Source organism: Pelobates fuscus, chromosome 4 (genome assembly GCF_036172605.1).
Source record: "Pelobates fuscus isolate aPelFus1 chromosome 4, aPelFus1.pri, whole genome shotgun sequence".
NCBI lineage: Eukaryota > Metazoa > Chordata > Amphibia > Anura > Pelobatidae > Pelobates > Pelobates fuscus.
In genome coordinates this window covers 263,551,231-263,568,075 of record NC_086320.1, presented here as the reverse complement: position 1 = coordinate 263,568,075, position 16,845 = coordinate 263,551,231, and the positions used below count along the sequence as shown (strand labels likewise).

Here is a 16,845-nt window from a genome sequence, read left to right as displayed (position 1 = left end):
AAATAAAAAAGTTTTTCTAATCTCAAATATGATAGCATAACTTTAAACAATTAAGGTGTGTTTCAGATCTCAAAAAGAGATTAGGACTTTAGGATTTCAGAGTTTATCAAAGGAAACCTCTCTTAATTTACACCATGTTAAAGCAGCACTGTCATTGGCCACATACATTTATTTATTTATTTTTTAAACACAATCCTGACCCCTCTACATTTTACATTTATACACTGCCCCCTCTAGTCACCCCCCAAATGCCTCTAGGTCCCCAATTTCACTTTTTTTCTTCTCTGGATTGATGTCCTAGCCGCCGCGTATATATTAATGGGACCCCCACCCATTAGTGGAGGGTATATGCCTTAAGTAATAATGGGGATCCCCCAGCCCCACCACATTAGCGGCAGGTGGTGCCAATTGCCCCCACTAATTAGCGGCAGTTGGTGCGCTAATGCAAGGGATCTATTGCCCCTCTCCAGCTCCCCACCCATTAAATGTGTTTGGGAAACGTAATTGATAAAGGGTTGCTCCCTCAGCCCCACCCATTAGTGGAGGGTGGGGGCCTTAAGTAATAATAAGGGGATCCCCAGATCCCGCCCATTTGCGGCAGGTGGGGGCCCTAAATGATAAAGGGGACCTATTGTTCCCCCCACATTATAGGAGGGTGGGGGCCGTAAGTGATAATAAAAATAACACCGGGTTACATAAAAAGAAAAAAATCCAGACAACAAAAAATAAGCCATCCTCACCTGGCGAGTCTCAATATTTACCAGTCACAGCACTCTGAGTCAACTTGCATGGTGTTGGAAGGCTTTATAAGCATTTCCCCACCCTGCAAAACTCAGTCTGTGCAGAGCCCTCGAAGATGGGTAATTTTTTTCAGCCAGCATGAATTTGCGGCCCAGATCTGTATTTCATTTTTCCAAATGAAATACCGAACCGACAATAATACAGAATTTCGTCCTAACACGAATTGACAAACTCTGGCAAATCTGTTCGGACAAAATTTGGTCATTTTTAGTGGCTCCCTTGTCTACATGAAATCCCAAAATGAAGCAACGCGAGAAATCACGAAAGGAAGCAACGCAAGAATACGGAGGAGGGTGAGCTCCATTTCCTGTGTCAAAGAAAATTCAAGTAAAGTCCCTACTTTGTTTTATGTTTTCAAGAGAACTAGATCAGAAATAAAGAAAAGAAAAAACAGATTCAGAAAGAGGAAGAGAAGAGGAAAGGATTAAAAAAAAGGGAAGTTCGGCATGACAGAGCCACATTAAGGCACATTCCAACCAACGTATCAGCTCCTTGCAAAGCTTACATTGCAAGATGCTTCCCTATATTGTGTCTTCAAATAAAGAAAACCACTGAAGAAGCTTTGTTGTCCATATAAACGGAGAACACCTGTGGCTGGTTCCTCTTACAAAAAAACATGTGTCCTATGTACTAGTAGTAATCAAAGAGGAACCCAACGTCCCATCAGGAAAACAAAATTGTAAGTTTACCTTGACTGAAACTGCAGCTTCACTATTTACTGTGCATGTTTTTTTACCTGTTGTCAGACTCTGCAATTAAGTCTTAGAACACACTTTTCTAACGTGTAAGAGCTTTCTGGTAAGGATATAATTTCACATAGGCATAAAAAGCCAGGATTGACCAGTTATTGATCTGTTGTTTTTCTGTGCTATAATAGAACATAATTGGATGTTGAATAGATTTTCTAATTGGTCACACACATGCCTGTCATGTAATATATACTTTTAAAAGGACAAGTGTAAATGTAACCATATATTTTGTCAATAACACTTTTTTCACAAAAAGCACTTTTTTTTTTTTAATTGAAGCTCACAAAAAGCATTTCATTCATACATAGATCACAAGAACTCGTAAAATATAAAATGCCAAATCATTTTAAATAGAAATGCTAAATATGTGGCTAACGCTGGACTCATTGGAAGCATCCTTTATTCAATACATTTTAGACATGGCATTGGTAGTTTAGTAAGTTATAAGGAATTCAAGAAATCTATCCCATCCCCATAATCATCCCTAGTAGTTTTTTATTTACCGTACACGCTAAGGCAGTCTTTATGGAAGATTAAAATGCAATATCAAACAGTTGAGTATTACTAGGCATTTCTGGTACCGTGGATAAAAGGCGATAAACACTTATATTTAGGTAAATAAGGACACAAATCTATGAAACAGAAATGTATATTGTCGATTTTTGTCTAAAAGAAAAATTAATATTGTCTTACAACAAAATGCATTGGGACTACTTGGGGTATTTCAGGCAAGTGTTTGGCATTTCAATATTTATTGAGTGTCTTTTCAGAGCTTTGAATTGCAAGTTCAATGTGAATATCCATAAGCAGGCTATTTAATTACGGTACTCTGTATTGTTTGTACGTCTACTATGTCAGCATGCCTACATGGTATTTAGATTTCTTTTCACTAGTAAGTAAACCCAGCGTATATGCATACCTTTCAACATTTCAAATGAACACATTTGGGAGGTATGATATATGTGAGACTGTCTGCTAATATTATATTATAAATAACAAAATACAAAATACATAATTTTATTTTTGGAAAATTGGAAACTGAAGAGTTTATTCATGCTATGTTTTCTGATGAATATGTCTTATTATAAACTTATAGTGCCATATAAAATTTTTCATAATATATATATATATGTCTGTCAGCTGCATTAAATAATTACCTGGCTGCTGTATCATAGGCACCCTTTTCCAACAGGTGAGCTATATAGGCTATACCAATGTCCTTAAAGAGAAAAAAAAAACACACAGAAATATCGATGAGTCAAACACAAATAATGAGGGCATGGGAAAGATACATAACTAAACCAAACAAATTGGCAGTACACTGCACTGACTGAAATTTTAGATTACAGAGTATATTAGCTCCCTGCTGTCATTGAATAGAGTCCGGAGATTGAAACGCAGTTCTTATGGTTTTCTTATATTTTTAAGACATCCTGATAAAACAGTTCTGCAGTTTACATCTGGATTGGAGAACAATTTCTACCAAACCATGATCATGAAAAATGCAAGCAAACAAAACAAATTCAAGTTTATCATGAAACAGATGACGATTAAATAGCATGATCCGTGTTGACTGATAATAGAAGATGGAAGAATTTAGATCTTTAGATTCCCATGATACAAAAGTTCTCAAGAATAAAAATTATATAAACCTGCCAACCTAATTATATAAACCTCAGAAAAGAAATTACCTTGAGCACTAAGCGAAACATTCACTTAAAGGGACACTATAAGCACCCAGACCACTTCAGCTCATTGAAGTGGTCTGGGTACAGTATCCCTATTGCACTTAGGGCTACAATGTAAACATTACAGTTTTTCTGGAACTGCAATGTTTTACATTGCAGCACTAAGTCTGCCTCTAGTTGCTGGCACTATAGTATCCCTTTAATAATAATTTCATGTACGCTATAAAATCTAGGCAGCATATGTAATGAACGTTAATCAGAAATTCATCACAGGCTGTTTATAACAGACCTAGTTATACATGTGAGATAGTCCCCATTTAATCTGTAAAGAATTATATCCATGGATTGTCCTCTAAAAATGGCAAACAAATATACAGATTTGAAAATCCTGTAAAAATATTAACCCTATATCTCCTTTACGGTTAAGTGGTAGAGGTAAACACAGTGGGGGGAGTTTAAGCATGTGTGGGATAGGCATAAGGCTATCATAGACTAAAGATAAGGCCAGGGACTAAGTAAAGTATTTCAAAAAATTGCGCAGACTAGATGGGCCAAATGGTTCTTATCTGCTGTCTCATTCTATGTTTCTAACTCTGTAAAGACTGGCACATCTCATTGAGGATCTGAATCTATAAAGTTTTAACATACCTGAATATCATGTCTCTTTATGTTCTTCTGACTTATTTCTGCTGCCATGAGTGCTTCCTAAAAGAAGAGGACAAACAAATACACTCATAGTACAGAAGCATGTGATGGCATAACATAAATGTTATAGGAAAGTTACACTACAATACAAATAATTAATTTTAATTTCCCATGGAGAAAGCATTGGATTGGCTAACATCGGCAAGGGGGCGGGGCCAAATGCTGTTTTGGCCAATCAGCACCTACTCATAGAGATGTATTGAATCAATGCATCTCTATAAGGAAAATTCAGCATCCCCATGCAGAGCATGGGGACGCTGAATAGCAGAGCTGTCTACTGTGCAGCACTGAGCCAGGAACTGAGCGGCGGCCACTTGGAGGTGTCCCTAGGGGCAATGTAAACACTGCCTTTTGTGCATGAAAATGCCTGTATATAATGATTATACTCACCAGAACAATTACATTAAGCTGTAGTTGTTCTGTTGACTATAGTGTCCCTTTAAAGGAACACTATAGGGTCAGGAACACAAACATGTATTCAAACATCTATCTAGCCCCACTGTTCCCCATAAACATAGTAAAATCTTACCTTTATTACAATCTGGTGGTACTGGCTCTGTCCCTGATCTGCCTACTTGGCTGACATCATCAGAAGTGGTGATCTCAGACAACAACAGTGCTTTCCCATAGGAAGCACCTTTAGTAGCAATCTAAGGAGTGGTGACTGGAGTCTGGAGGTATCCCCTAGGCTGTGAAGACAGTGTTTACTGCAATAAACATCTGCAGGGACTGATTTTACTCACTAGAACAAATATAATAAGCTGTAGTTGTTCTGGTGACTATAGTGTCCCTTTAAGTACTGTATTTAATGATACTTTCTTATAATAAACAATCTACACATCTACACGTTTACCATATATACGTGTATGTATATTTATTTATATATATATATATATATATATATATAAAAGCAATACATATTTTGAATGTTACATATATATATATATATATATATATAAATATATACAAGGATATTCTTGGCACTCACCCCTCAATTGAAACTATCTATTGTAATCCTGCCTGGGTGCAACCTCAGCGTCAGTATATATATAAAATAGAAGAAAGGTGCACTCACAGGGCTTCATCCATAAGGTATTTTATTCTTAGTTGTGCCTTACATGTGTAGTCAAATCCTCAATCAACGTTTCGACCCCTAAAGGGTCTTTTTTTGAAATTTTTAATAATTCTACATCAACTACACATGTAAGGCACAACTAAGAATAAAATACCTTATGGATGAAGCCCTGTGAGTGCACCTTTCTTCTATTTTATATATATATATATATATAAATATATACACACACACACACACACACACACCACTGTGGTGCATTAAAAAAAATATTTGGGGTTTGTTTTAGTTTATGTAATACCCCAGGATTCTGGCATGAAGTTACTGTAGCACAGTGTACTAATGCATCTTAAACATAAACCGCAATAATTACACAAACATAAAATATTATTGTCCTAAATAACATGTCAATTACAGCATTCATTATCGGCAATTCTAAAAATGGACAAGGCGTGGTTAATCAACACATTTGTTTTAGAGACATAGCAAAATTAAAATTGAATGGTATACAAATGCTACAGTATGCTTCGAGGCTGCACTCCACCTACACAACCTTGCTGTGTAGTGTTTGTTAATTGTCATAATGGACAAAATTAATAGAGATTTAAACTTGGAAAAATAATTCACCTCATATTTCTTCCTCCCCAAAAGCCAGTCAATGTGGTCATCTTGATCTCGTTCTTTTGCCAACACAACATCTCTTGGACTAATGATATAAAACAGCGATTCACCTTCAGCATACTCTAAATATAAACATATATAAAAGCAAGGCAGGTGGTTTAAAATTAGATTCAGACTGTCTTTATTTTCTATTCGTTTTTAAGAAAAACACCAGATATTCAATGTTTACTCATGTGCTTGCCATCTCTGCATCTCACAAAATCCTCATTGCTAGGAACAAGTATTTTTGGGCCCAGGCAAGTCACTTGTACTTACCGTAATTACTCTAACAATTGTTTTTCTCACATCAATTATTATTTAGGGCTTTTTCATGCAATTACCTCTCATTAGTTGATTTTCTACTATAATTTAGCGGAGCTTGTACTTCTGGACAGTTAATCAGTGAATTCTATACATTTGGAACATTCATCCAATCATATGGACACCCTATGCCATTGTTCAGAAACTCAACATTACAATTTTCTTTAACTATTCTCATGGTCTTGGCAAAGGCAGTTAGGAGTAATTCACTTAATTAGGTATCAAGATAATTAACACAGCACATTTTACAAATATATTTCTATTCTTAGGGTAGTGTTCTAACAATGTGTGAAATCTATCCAAAATTGGGTTACAGACTGAAATCACTAAAGGTTAACACTCCATAATAAATGAGAAAACATAGTTATCATCTGGTTATACAAGTGCACACATTACACAATAACTAGAGTGTTTATATAAAGGTTTGTACAGTTTAAAGCATACATATTCTACAAAACAAATTCAAGCAGGTATTCTCAAAATTCTGACCGGTTGACAGACAATCTGCAAATTCTAAAAATAAATCCTGAACTTCCTTTCTATATATTCTGTTTCTACATTGGAAAGCATTTCAACTGTAGAAAGCATGATTTTCTGTGTGACTGCTTAATTTTTCTAAGCCCACATTTATTTTCAACATATTGAGCAGTACATTAGAAACATACAATGATGATGTATGTCAGTAAAGGGAGTGGGACACTATAGTCGCCAAAACAACTACAGTTTATTGTATTTGTTCTGGTGAGAAGAATCATTCCATTCAGGCTTTTTGCAGTAAACACTGTCTTTTCAGAAAAAATGCAGTGTTTACATTACAACCTAGGGCAGGGGTAGGGAACCTTCGGCACTCCAGATGTTGTGGACTACATCCCACATAATGCTGGCAAGTGCCAATGATTGCCTATGGCTGGCATAGGGATACATCCACTGGCCTTCTCAGATGGGTACTAGAGGTGCTTCCTGGGACAGTGCTGCACAGTCCTCAAAATTCAATGCATTTCCATGAGGAGATGCTGATTGACCAGGGCTATGCTTGGCTTGTGCTTGCTCTGCCCCTGATCTGCATCCTTGACAGTTTAGCAAATCCAATGCTTTCTATGTGAAAGCATTGTGATTGGCTTTGACTTCTGATTATCTCAGCCAAGAAGGCAGATCAGGGGCAGAGCAAGCAGTAGCAGACTTTTACTATATTTAGGGAGGGAAAGGGGCAAGGGTGCAAGATGGTGTTTTTAACACTATATGGTTAGCAATATATGTTTTGTGTTCCTGACTCTATAGTTTTCCTTTAAGTAATTGACAAACAAATTCATCTCAACAAATACAAGAGGTGAGGAGTACCCATTTAAAAAAAAGAAACCTCTGCTCTGCATAGCATTTTGTGGAGCCCGTAGCTCACTGCGGCCTGCTATCTGACCTGGGGCGAGAGACGCAGCTGATCTCCGGCCTTATCCCCGGCATGACCATGGTCTGGCCACACTTCCCCCCCAATAGGCCGCTGCGGCTGCATACATTGATTCTACAAAGCAAACCTGCAAGATCTGCAAAACTCCTGATCCAAGGCCTGGCTAAGCAATATGACCAACACACATGGTCTATTTCTGCAGGGCCAACTACACTCGACACACTAACCTCTAAAATCTATGGCTACAGTGGATGCTATCTTCGAGCTCTTCTGGGCGAAACTGGAGGCCCGCTCAAAAATTGTGTCACTAGGTGCTCGGTCAACACGGGAGGTTCAGAGGCTACCCGGAGGGGAGCTGAAGAGACCCCAGCTGGGCAAAGTGGTTTCCACCGTTGCAGCAGCTAAACGCATATGTTCTTCTGGGCAAGAACAATCATGTAATGTAATACAGAGTGTGTGCCTGTAAGGGGTGCATTGAGTTTGTGTAAGAGATGCAGTAAGAGAAGGTGTGTGTGTAAGGGCTGCATTGTGTGCTTCTGTGTATGTGTGCAAGGGCTGCATTGTGTGTGTGTGTGTGTGTGTGCGTGTGAGAGGGTTTGTGGGGTAGGATAGGGGCTGAGAGGGGAGCAGCTCTTTATTTTTATTATTATAATATAATTTTTGTATAGGTTTTCTTTACGTTTTGTCTTACAGTTGCCCAGGGTAGGTAAAGAAATGTAACTTATAAAGCTATCAGGTATGATTATAATATTCAAACCATGAAGTCCATATTTTTTTTACAAGTATCTATGTTACCATTACAGGGAGTGCAGAATTATTTGGCAAATGAGTATTTTGACCACATCATCCTCTTTATGCATGTTGTCTTACTCCAAGCTGTATAGGCTCGAAAGCCTACTACCAATTAAGCATATTAGGTGATGTGCATCTCTGTAATGAGAAGGGGTGTGGTCTAATGACATCAACACCCTATATCAGGTGTGCATAATTATTAGGCAACTTCCTTTCCTTTGACAAAATGGGTCAAAAGAAGGACTTGACAGGCTCAGAAAAGTCAAAAATATTGAGATATCTTGCAAAGGGATGCAGCACTCTTAAAATTGCAAAGCTTCTGAAGCGTGATCATCGTACAATCAAGCGTTTCATTCAAAATAGTCAACAGGGTCGCAAGAAGCGTGTGGAGAAACCAAGGCGCAAAATAACTGCCCATGAACTGAGAAAAGTCAAGCGTGCAGCTGCCAAGATGCCACTTGCCACCAGTTTGGCCATATTTCAGAGCTGCAACATCACTGGAGTGCCCAAAAGCACAATGTGTGCAATACTCATGGCCAAGGTAAGAAAGGCTGAAAGACGACCACCACTGAACAAGACACACAAGCTGAAACGTCAAGACTGGGCCAAGAAATATCTCAAGACTGATTTGTCTAAGGTTTTATGGACTGATGAAATGAGAGTGAGTCTTGATGGGCCAGATGGATGGGCCCGTGGCTGGATTGGTAAAGGGCAGAGAGCTCCAGTCCGACTCAGACGCTAGCAAGGTGGAGGTGGAGTACTGGTTTGGGCTGGTATCATCAAAGATGAGCTTGTGGGGCCTTTTCGGGTTGAGGATGGAGTCAAGCTCAACTCCCAGTCCTATTGCCAGTTTCTGGAAGACACCTTCTTCAAGCAGTGGTACAGGAAGAAGTCTGCATCTTTCAAGAAAAACATGATTTTCATGCAGGACAATGCTCCATCACACGCGTCCAAGTACTCCACAGCGTGGCTGGCAAGAAAGGGTATAAAAGAAGAAAATCTAATGACCTGGCCTCCTTGTTCACCTGATCTGAACCCCATTGAGAACCTGTGGTCCATCATCAAATGTGAGATTTACAAGGAGGGAAAACAGTACACCTCTCTGAACAGTGTCTGGGAGGCTGTGGTTGCTGCTGCACGCAATGTTGATGGTGAACAGATCAAAACACTGACAGAATCCATGGATGGCAGGCTTTTCAGTGTCCTTGCAAAGAAAGGTGGCTATATTGGTCACTGATTTGTTTTTTATTATTATTATTATTATTGCCATTTATATAGCGCCAACAGATTCCGTAGCGCTTTACAATATTTTGAGAGGGGGGATGTAACAATAAATAAGACAATTACAAGAAAACTTACAGGAACAATAGGTTGAAGAGAACCCTGCTCAAATGAGCTTACAGTCTATAGGAGGTGGGGTATTAGAAACATTAGGATAGGAAATATCAGGTAGGAGTGAAGCAGAGCTGGAGAAGAGAGCAAAGCACTATCCCATAGGAGAGAGCAAGAGACAGGTATGTAAGGGAGAGATTACTCTGGGAGGCCATACGCTTTCCTGAAGAGATGGGTTTTAAGGCCCTTCTTAAATGATTGAAGACTAGGGGAGAGTCTGATGGCAGTAGGCAAGTTATTCCAAAGGAGAGGAGCCGCCCGTGAGAGGTCCTGCAAGCGCGAGTTGGCCGTACGGGTGCGAGCAGCGGTCAGGAGGTGGTCGCGGGCAGAGCGGAGGGTACGAGGAGGGGCATACCTCTGGATCAGTGAAGAGATATAAGAGGGGCTGGAATTGTTCAGTGCTTTAAATGTATGGGTTAGCACTTTGAATTGACTCCGATAGGATACAGGGAGCCAATGTAAGGACTGGCAGAGGGGCGAGGTGTGAGAGGACCGACTGGATAGGAAAATCAGTCTAGCTGCAGCATTCATTACAGACTGTAGCGGGGCAGTACGGCTTTTGGGGAGCCCAATCAGGAGAGAGTTACAGTAATCCATGCGGGAAATTACTAGAGCATGAACAAGCTCCTTGGTGGCATCTTGCGTAAGAAAGGGGCGGATGCGGGCTATGTTTTTGAGTTGGAACTTACAGGACTTGGCAACAAACTGGATGTGAGACTCAAAGGTGAGACCAGAGTCAAGTATGATGCCAAGACAGCGCGCTTGTAGGGATGGACTTATGTGGATATCACTGACTTGAAGGGAGAGTGAGAGAGGAGGATCAGTATTAGGAGGAGGAAAGACAAGGAGTTCAGTTTTAGAGAGGTTAAGTTTGAGAAAGCGTGACGACATCCAGTCAGAGATGGAAGAGAGGCAAGCAGTGACACGTTGCAGGGCGGCCGGGGAGAGGTCCGGTGAGGAGAGGTATATCTGAGTGTCATCAGCGTACAGGTGGTAGTTGAATCCAAAAGAGGCAATACGTTTTCCAAGAGAGGCAGTATAAAGAGAAAATAGAAGGGGACCAAGGACAGAGCCTTGGGGAACTCCAACCGAGACAGGGCGAGGGGAGGAGGTATCCTTGGAAAAGGAGACACTAAATGAGCGTTGGGAGAGATAGGAGGAAAACCAAGAGAGGACAGAGTCACAGAGACCGAGTGATTGAAGAGTTTGAAGGAGGAGAGCATGATCAACTGTGTCAAAGGCAGCAGAGAGGTCAAGGAGAATTAATATGGAGTAGTGACCTTTGGATTTAGCAGAGATTAGGTCATTAGTCACTTTGATAAGAGCGGTCTCAGTAGAGTGGAGAGGGCGGAAGCCAGACTGAAGAGGGTCAAGGAGAGAGTTGGAATTAAGGAAGTGAGACACACGGGTAAAGACAAGTCTTTCCAAAAGCTTTGATGAGTAAGGGAGCAGGGATATGGGACGATAGTTAGAGGGGGAGGACGGGTCAAGAGATGTTTTTTTCAGGATAGGTATTACAGTGGCATGTTTAAGGTCAGCAGGAACAGTGCCAGAAGAGAGAGAGCAGTTAAAGATGTGTGTTAGGATAGGCACAAGACAAGGGGAGAGAGATCTGATAAGGTGAGATGGGACAGGATCAAGTGGGCAAGTGGTGGGGCGAGAGGAACGGAGAAGTGCAGCCACCTCTTGTTCAGTAGCTGGGGAGAAAGTCTGAAGGGTAGGGAAAGCATGATTTATGTGTGGTTGAGAAAGAGAACGGCAAGGAGGGGAGAATTGTTTCCTTAGCTGTTCAATCTTGTCAGTAAAGTAATATGCAAAGCTATCAGCTGTAAGGTTAGTTTTGGGGGTGGCCACAGCAGGGCGGAGAAGGGAATTAAAAGTGTCAAAGAGACGTCTGGGATTGCGGGAGCATGAACTAATGAGAGAGGAAAAGTAGGACTGTTTGGCGAGGGCAAGGGCTGCGCTGTATGAAAGCAACATGAATCTATAATGAAGATAGTCTGCCTGGGTGCGGGACTTCCTCCAGGAGCGTTCAGCACAGCGGGAGCAACTCTGCAGATAGCGTGTTGATTTATTATGCCAAGGTTGGGGTCGTGTTCTCCTCGAGGTGCATGTTTGGAGTGGGGCTGCAGTGTTCAAGGCAGATGTGAGGGTAGTGTTATATGTGGAGATGGCCAGTGAGGGACAGGAGAGGGAAGGGATGGATAGCAGTTGTGAATCAATGTCAGCCGACAGCTGCTGGAGGTCAATAGAGTTAAGGTTCCTCCTGAGCTGAGGGGGGTTAGGCTGAGGTTGTTGGGTGAGGGGGTAATTGAGAGCAAACGATAAGAGGTGGTGATCAGAGAGAGGAAATGGAGTATTGCAGATATTAGATAATGTACATGAATAGGAGAAAATAAGGTCGAGGGTATTGCCAGCTACATGAGTGGGAGAATTAGCCCACTGCAATAGTCCAAGGGAGGAAGTAATTGAAAGTAGTTTAGAGGCTGCTGGGGTTAAAGGTGGGTTAATGGGAATATTGAAGTCTCCAAGAATTAGGGATGGAATGTTGGAAGAGAGGAAGTAGGGTAGCCAGGCAGCAAAGTGGTCAAGGAACAGGAGAGGGGAACCAGGGGGATGATATATGACGGCAATGTTAGCAGAGAAGGGTTTGAAAAGGCGAATTGAATGAATTTCGAATGATGGGAAAGAGAGGGAAGGGGGGGTGGGCAGGGTTTTAAAGGAGCAGTGGGGTGAGAGAAGAAAACCTACACCGCCACCTTTAATCTCCGCTTGTCTTGGATTGTGGGTAAAGTGAAGACCACCAAAGGACAGTGAGGCAGGGGTAGCAGTATCCGAGGGAGAGAGCCATGTTTCTGTTAGTGCAAGTAGGTTTAGGGAGTGTGAGATAAATAGGTCATGGATAGAAGTAGATTTAAAGGTGCTGCACACAGAGCGTGCATTCCAGAGGGCAGCTTTAAAAGAGGAATTATAGTGAGAATTACATGGAATGGGTATTAGGTTGTTGTGGTTTCTGGTGTTTGAACCAGGTGGCTAAGTAGTGGAGGGACCAGGGTTTGGAGAGACATCACCTGCTGCTAGGAGTAGTAGGATGGAAAGGAAGAGAAGGTGCGAGTAAGATTTAAATGTTGGGGATGAGAGCTTGTGTCTAAGGTATTTAGGAGGGGTGTGTGGAGAAAGGCTGGATAAATATGAGTAAAGTGCATGTGATGAATACAGAGATGAGTGGAGCAGGGAGGGAGCAATGAAGATGGTGTTAGCAGGAACAGGTAAGTGAAATGATAGAGAGATTTTAATGATGAGGGAAGTGAGAGAGAAAGTGAAAAACAGAAGTGAGAACATTAGTAGGAGAGTAGGTGCTGTGTTTTTAAGAGCTGTGGTTAGGAGGGTTAAGGGTTAAAGAGGTATTGTGTGAGTATAGCTATTTTGGGTGTGGAGGGCTTGGTGGACATATTGGTTTAACAGGAAAGCTAGGTAATTTGAGCTATCTATAAATGTAATGATTACCATGGGGGGTTGGGGTGCGGGGTAGGGTGGGTGGGAAGTGATCATCCAGAAATGCTACCTCTGCTTATGGCAAGTCCTGCAGGGTTGTGTGCTGTGAGTCCTGGGTGTAGCTGGTTCTGTAATTTTATGGGGCCCAGGCTATAAAGGAGAGAATCTGGGGTTAGATACAGCAGATTGTGGGTGGAGAATCATTGGGCTGTTAAAACAAAATCAAGGAAAAGCAAATGAAAGGGAATTTTAATTTAAGGATATATGAGGGAAAGTGAGAGATAAGATAGGAAAAAGTCATAAATAGGGAACATCATAAATTAATGAGGCATAGAGTTTTTGTTTTGTTTTTGAATGTCAGAAATGTATATTTGTGAATGTTGAGATGTTATATTGGTTTCACTGGTAAAAATAAATAATTGAAATGGGTATATATTTGTTTTTTGTTAAGTTGCCTAATAATTATGCACAGTAATAGTCACCTGCACACACAGATATCCCCCTAAAATAGCTAAAACTAAAAACAAACTAAAAACTACTTCCAAAAATATTCAGCTTTGATATTAATGAGTTTTTTTGGTTCATTGAGAACATGGTTGTTGTTCAATAATAAAATGAATCCTCAAAAATACAACTTGCCTAATAATTCTGCACTCCCTGTATTAAAATATACAGCTCTTTCCATAGTGCCTTGAAAATGTATTTGATTTTTTTATTTCATTGAGATTGGGAGTCTCTGTTTGTTTCCAGTATCTAGTAAGACATTATTTTGTCACTAACAGAATACGGAAAGACAAGAATATTATAAATTTTGAAACTCTAAAAAAAACAAGGTGAAAAATAAAGAATTCAGGGGTTAATACTGGGATATTAACATTTAAGTCCTTAAAAAATTGTAAAACAATATTTTTTATTTTATTTAACTTTAACAGTCTCATCAAATGTGTTTTATGGATTCGCTCTCTCTTTCACATCTTCAACAGCAGTTAGAGCCTTTTTAATAACATATAACAGATTAGCCCATGTGAGATCCTTCCCCTTGAAAACCCATGACCTAGGCCACACCAGCCTATCTAGCAAATATTCATCTTGCTGATGTAGATATATCTTAGCTCAGGATGGTCATGCTACTTTACCAGTATCTTATAACCTGTTCTTTACATATTTTCAGACACCGAGAATAATACCCAATGGCAACTAGGCCTTACAAAATGGTTATATAAAATATATTACCTAGGCGATAATCCCGACACTCATTTTCTTGAAAGCCTCTTACTGTTATGGCATCTGATGACACTTCTTCATATGAGTCTGGGTGTGGTTGAATAATGTCAAAACGTGGTCTGGCACAAAACACTTTGTTCTGGAAATATACAATAGAGTATAAAACAATCTTGCTGCTGGCTTCATAATGCTTCTTCAACCAATACCTGTTTACCTTGTATATTGGACTGATTTTACTAAATCTAAGGTAAGGCAAACTTTAACACTGCACAATACATAGGGTGGTGGATGTTTGACTACAATTTCAATGATATAACGTTTTCATTTTCAATGATAATATCTGCACTACTTGTTCTGTGAATGTGCTTTCTGTGTTAAGTAATCTTGACACTGTGTCACTCATATTGTAACCAATTTATACTCATTGTACTCTTTATGCACCTGATTTTTTGTAAATAAACCTTGAAGAAAAAAAATACAGCTAATGTTTCTCAAAGACATGCCCTGCTTTTCTCTTTGATAGGTTAGATGAGGGGTAGGCAACCTTTGGCACTGCAGATTTTATGGACTGCTGGCAAAGCATCAAGGGATATGTAGTCCACAACATCTGGAGACAAATTTAACACATGGTTTGATTTGATATTGTAACACACTGTCTTCACACTTCGAAGCGGACCACTTTATCTAGATCCACGTGGTACAGTTGGCTCCCTTCCATGTCAATTGCCCACTCTCCAATTGCTCACTCCCACTTTGCTCTTTGTAAACCAAACATTTGCTGGATCAGCCCAGCCACTGTGGCTTCCACTACAAATACCCAGAAAACTCACCTCATAGGAGAAGCAGCATGATCTGTTCTAGTTCAGTCATGGTGGAGCACCATGGTGGAGTATTTTCCCTTTGAAAGCACAGGTTTCTTTAATTGTTTGTGTTCTCAAGGTGCTAACCAAATACTCATTCTCATAGTACTTTCTATGTATTTTCTATTTTTCTTTAAGGTTATAAAACTTAAAAATCTATATAAAGATTGTCAAAAATAAGTGTGCGTAATGCAAGTAATTGTGCATATATTGTGGAGCTGGATGACTAATAGCACAGCATGTTATGTAGTCAATTAATGAGTCACAGTTTTGGCAAAATGGAAAGAGGAAGTATTTATATATAAACACAAAAAAAAATATTACTCTGTGCAATGATCATTAAAGTACATTTAATTAGCTCCCTGCTAAGTTGACCACCATCAGTTTCTTTGAGAATTAGCATACCACAAATCATCTGATAAGCTTAACAGTTGCATCATTCTTTGTCAATCTTTATTTTAAAATCTAGATTTATTTCTTATTTATCCCTATATTCCAACTTGTTAGGTTTTATGAAACTAAAAGATGATTATTACAAGTATTATGTGAAAAATAATCTGAATGCATAATTCTTCAAAGGCAAACGATAAGTTAACCATCGCTAGGAACCTGTCGTTTCCATAATAACCGCTCCATTCTTTACGTTTTTATAAAGGTAGACATGTAAATGACTTTGAAATCATTTATCCAGAAAGTAACAAAAAATAATGTGTACAGTTTGAATTAACGATCCTGTTTTACATGCACGGTTTTAAAATAAAAGTCTTCCAGAAAGCTTTGAGCAGATGTTGATTTTACTTAGCCTATATATACGAATGTAATCAGATACCTTTTGGTCCGAAGTCTCCTTTACATAAAATAGCATCACAAACTGGTCACAGAGAGGAGCTATTCCACTGATGAAGAATTCTGTATCGAACTGGGAAACTACAAAGGGGAGAAAAGGAACAGATTAGTAAGCAGTTCAAATAGTTTACCTAACTGTGAAATCTTCAAAACTGTAGTTTCACATAAAATAATTAAGATACTTTCCCCAACATAAGTGATTTGTTGACACTATGCATTAAGGTGAGCTTGGATAATCAGACACGCAATAATAAACTAGAAATATACCAATTTTAAAATTAAAAAAAAATTATCACTGATTAAATATGCTGCTAGTAAAAATACTGTTAAAGTGTAACTTAAAAAATAAACGTGCACAAGAAATACTGATTCACAAGTCAGCAGATGGCAGTCACACACCATTCTTCTATCTTGATTAAAGGGACAATCCAGGATGGAAGAGAGCTGCATTTGTAGTATATTATGTAGATAATCCATATTAAACAACTGCAGTTCTAAAAAACTGTGTGCAGAGACACAGAGGCAGGGGACCTCCTTGCACCATAATCGACTCAATGAGCATTGAGTTGTCATGCTGCATGAAGAGTCCATTTAAAAAATGGAAAGTACTTTGGAAGACATGCTCAGATATTTACTTAAAGTAGTGATAGATAAGCAGCTGTTGTGGTCTATATTTCCCATGATGCTTTGACATCAACTTTCTGGACTATGAAAATATAGTCCACACCAGCTTGACGAGCAAAGTTTAGCCAACTTTTCATTAGTATGTTCGAAGTTAAAGGTCATTTTAGTTAACATTATTACACTATCAAAATTCTCATGCAGAAAAAAAACAACA

General features: G+C 39.5%; 1 protein-coding gene across 1 annotated transcript in view; it reads right to left on the bottom strand.

Moving 5' to 3' along the window:
* The window catches only part of VPS41 (VPS41 subunit of HOPS complex), a 312,102-nt gene that overhangs the window by 88,020 nt on the left and 207,237 nt on the right, over positions 1-16,845 (bottom strand). The window contains exons 11-15 of the mRNA XM_063450642.1: positions 15,991-16,088; positions 14,311-14,440; positions 5,643-5,758; positions 3,887-3,943; positions 2,708-2,769 (exon numbers count right to left, since the gene is read on the bottom strand). Coding sequence (XP_063306712.1) covers positions 2,708-2,769; positions 3,887-3,943; positions 5,643-5,758; positions 14,311-14,440; positions 15,991-16,088 — 463 coding nt within the window. The remainder of the gene's footprint in view (positions 1-2,707; positions 2,770-3,886; positions 3,944-5,642; positions 5,759-14,310; positions 14,441-15,990; positions 16,089-16,845) is intronic.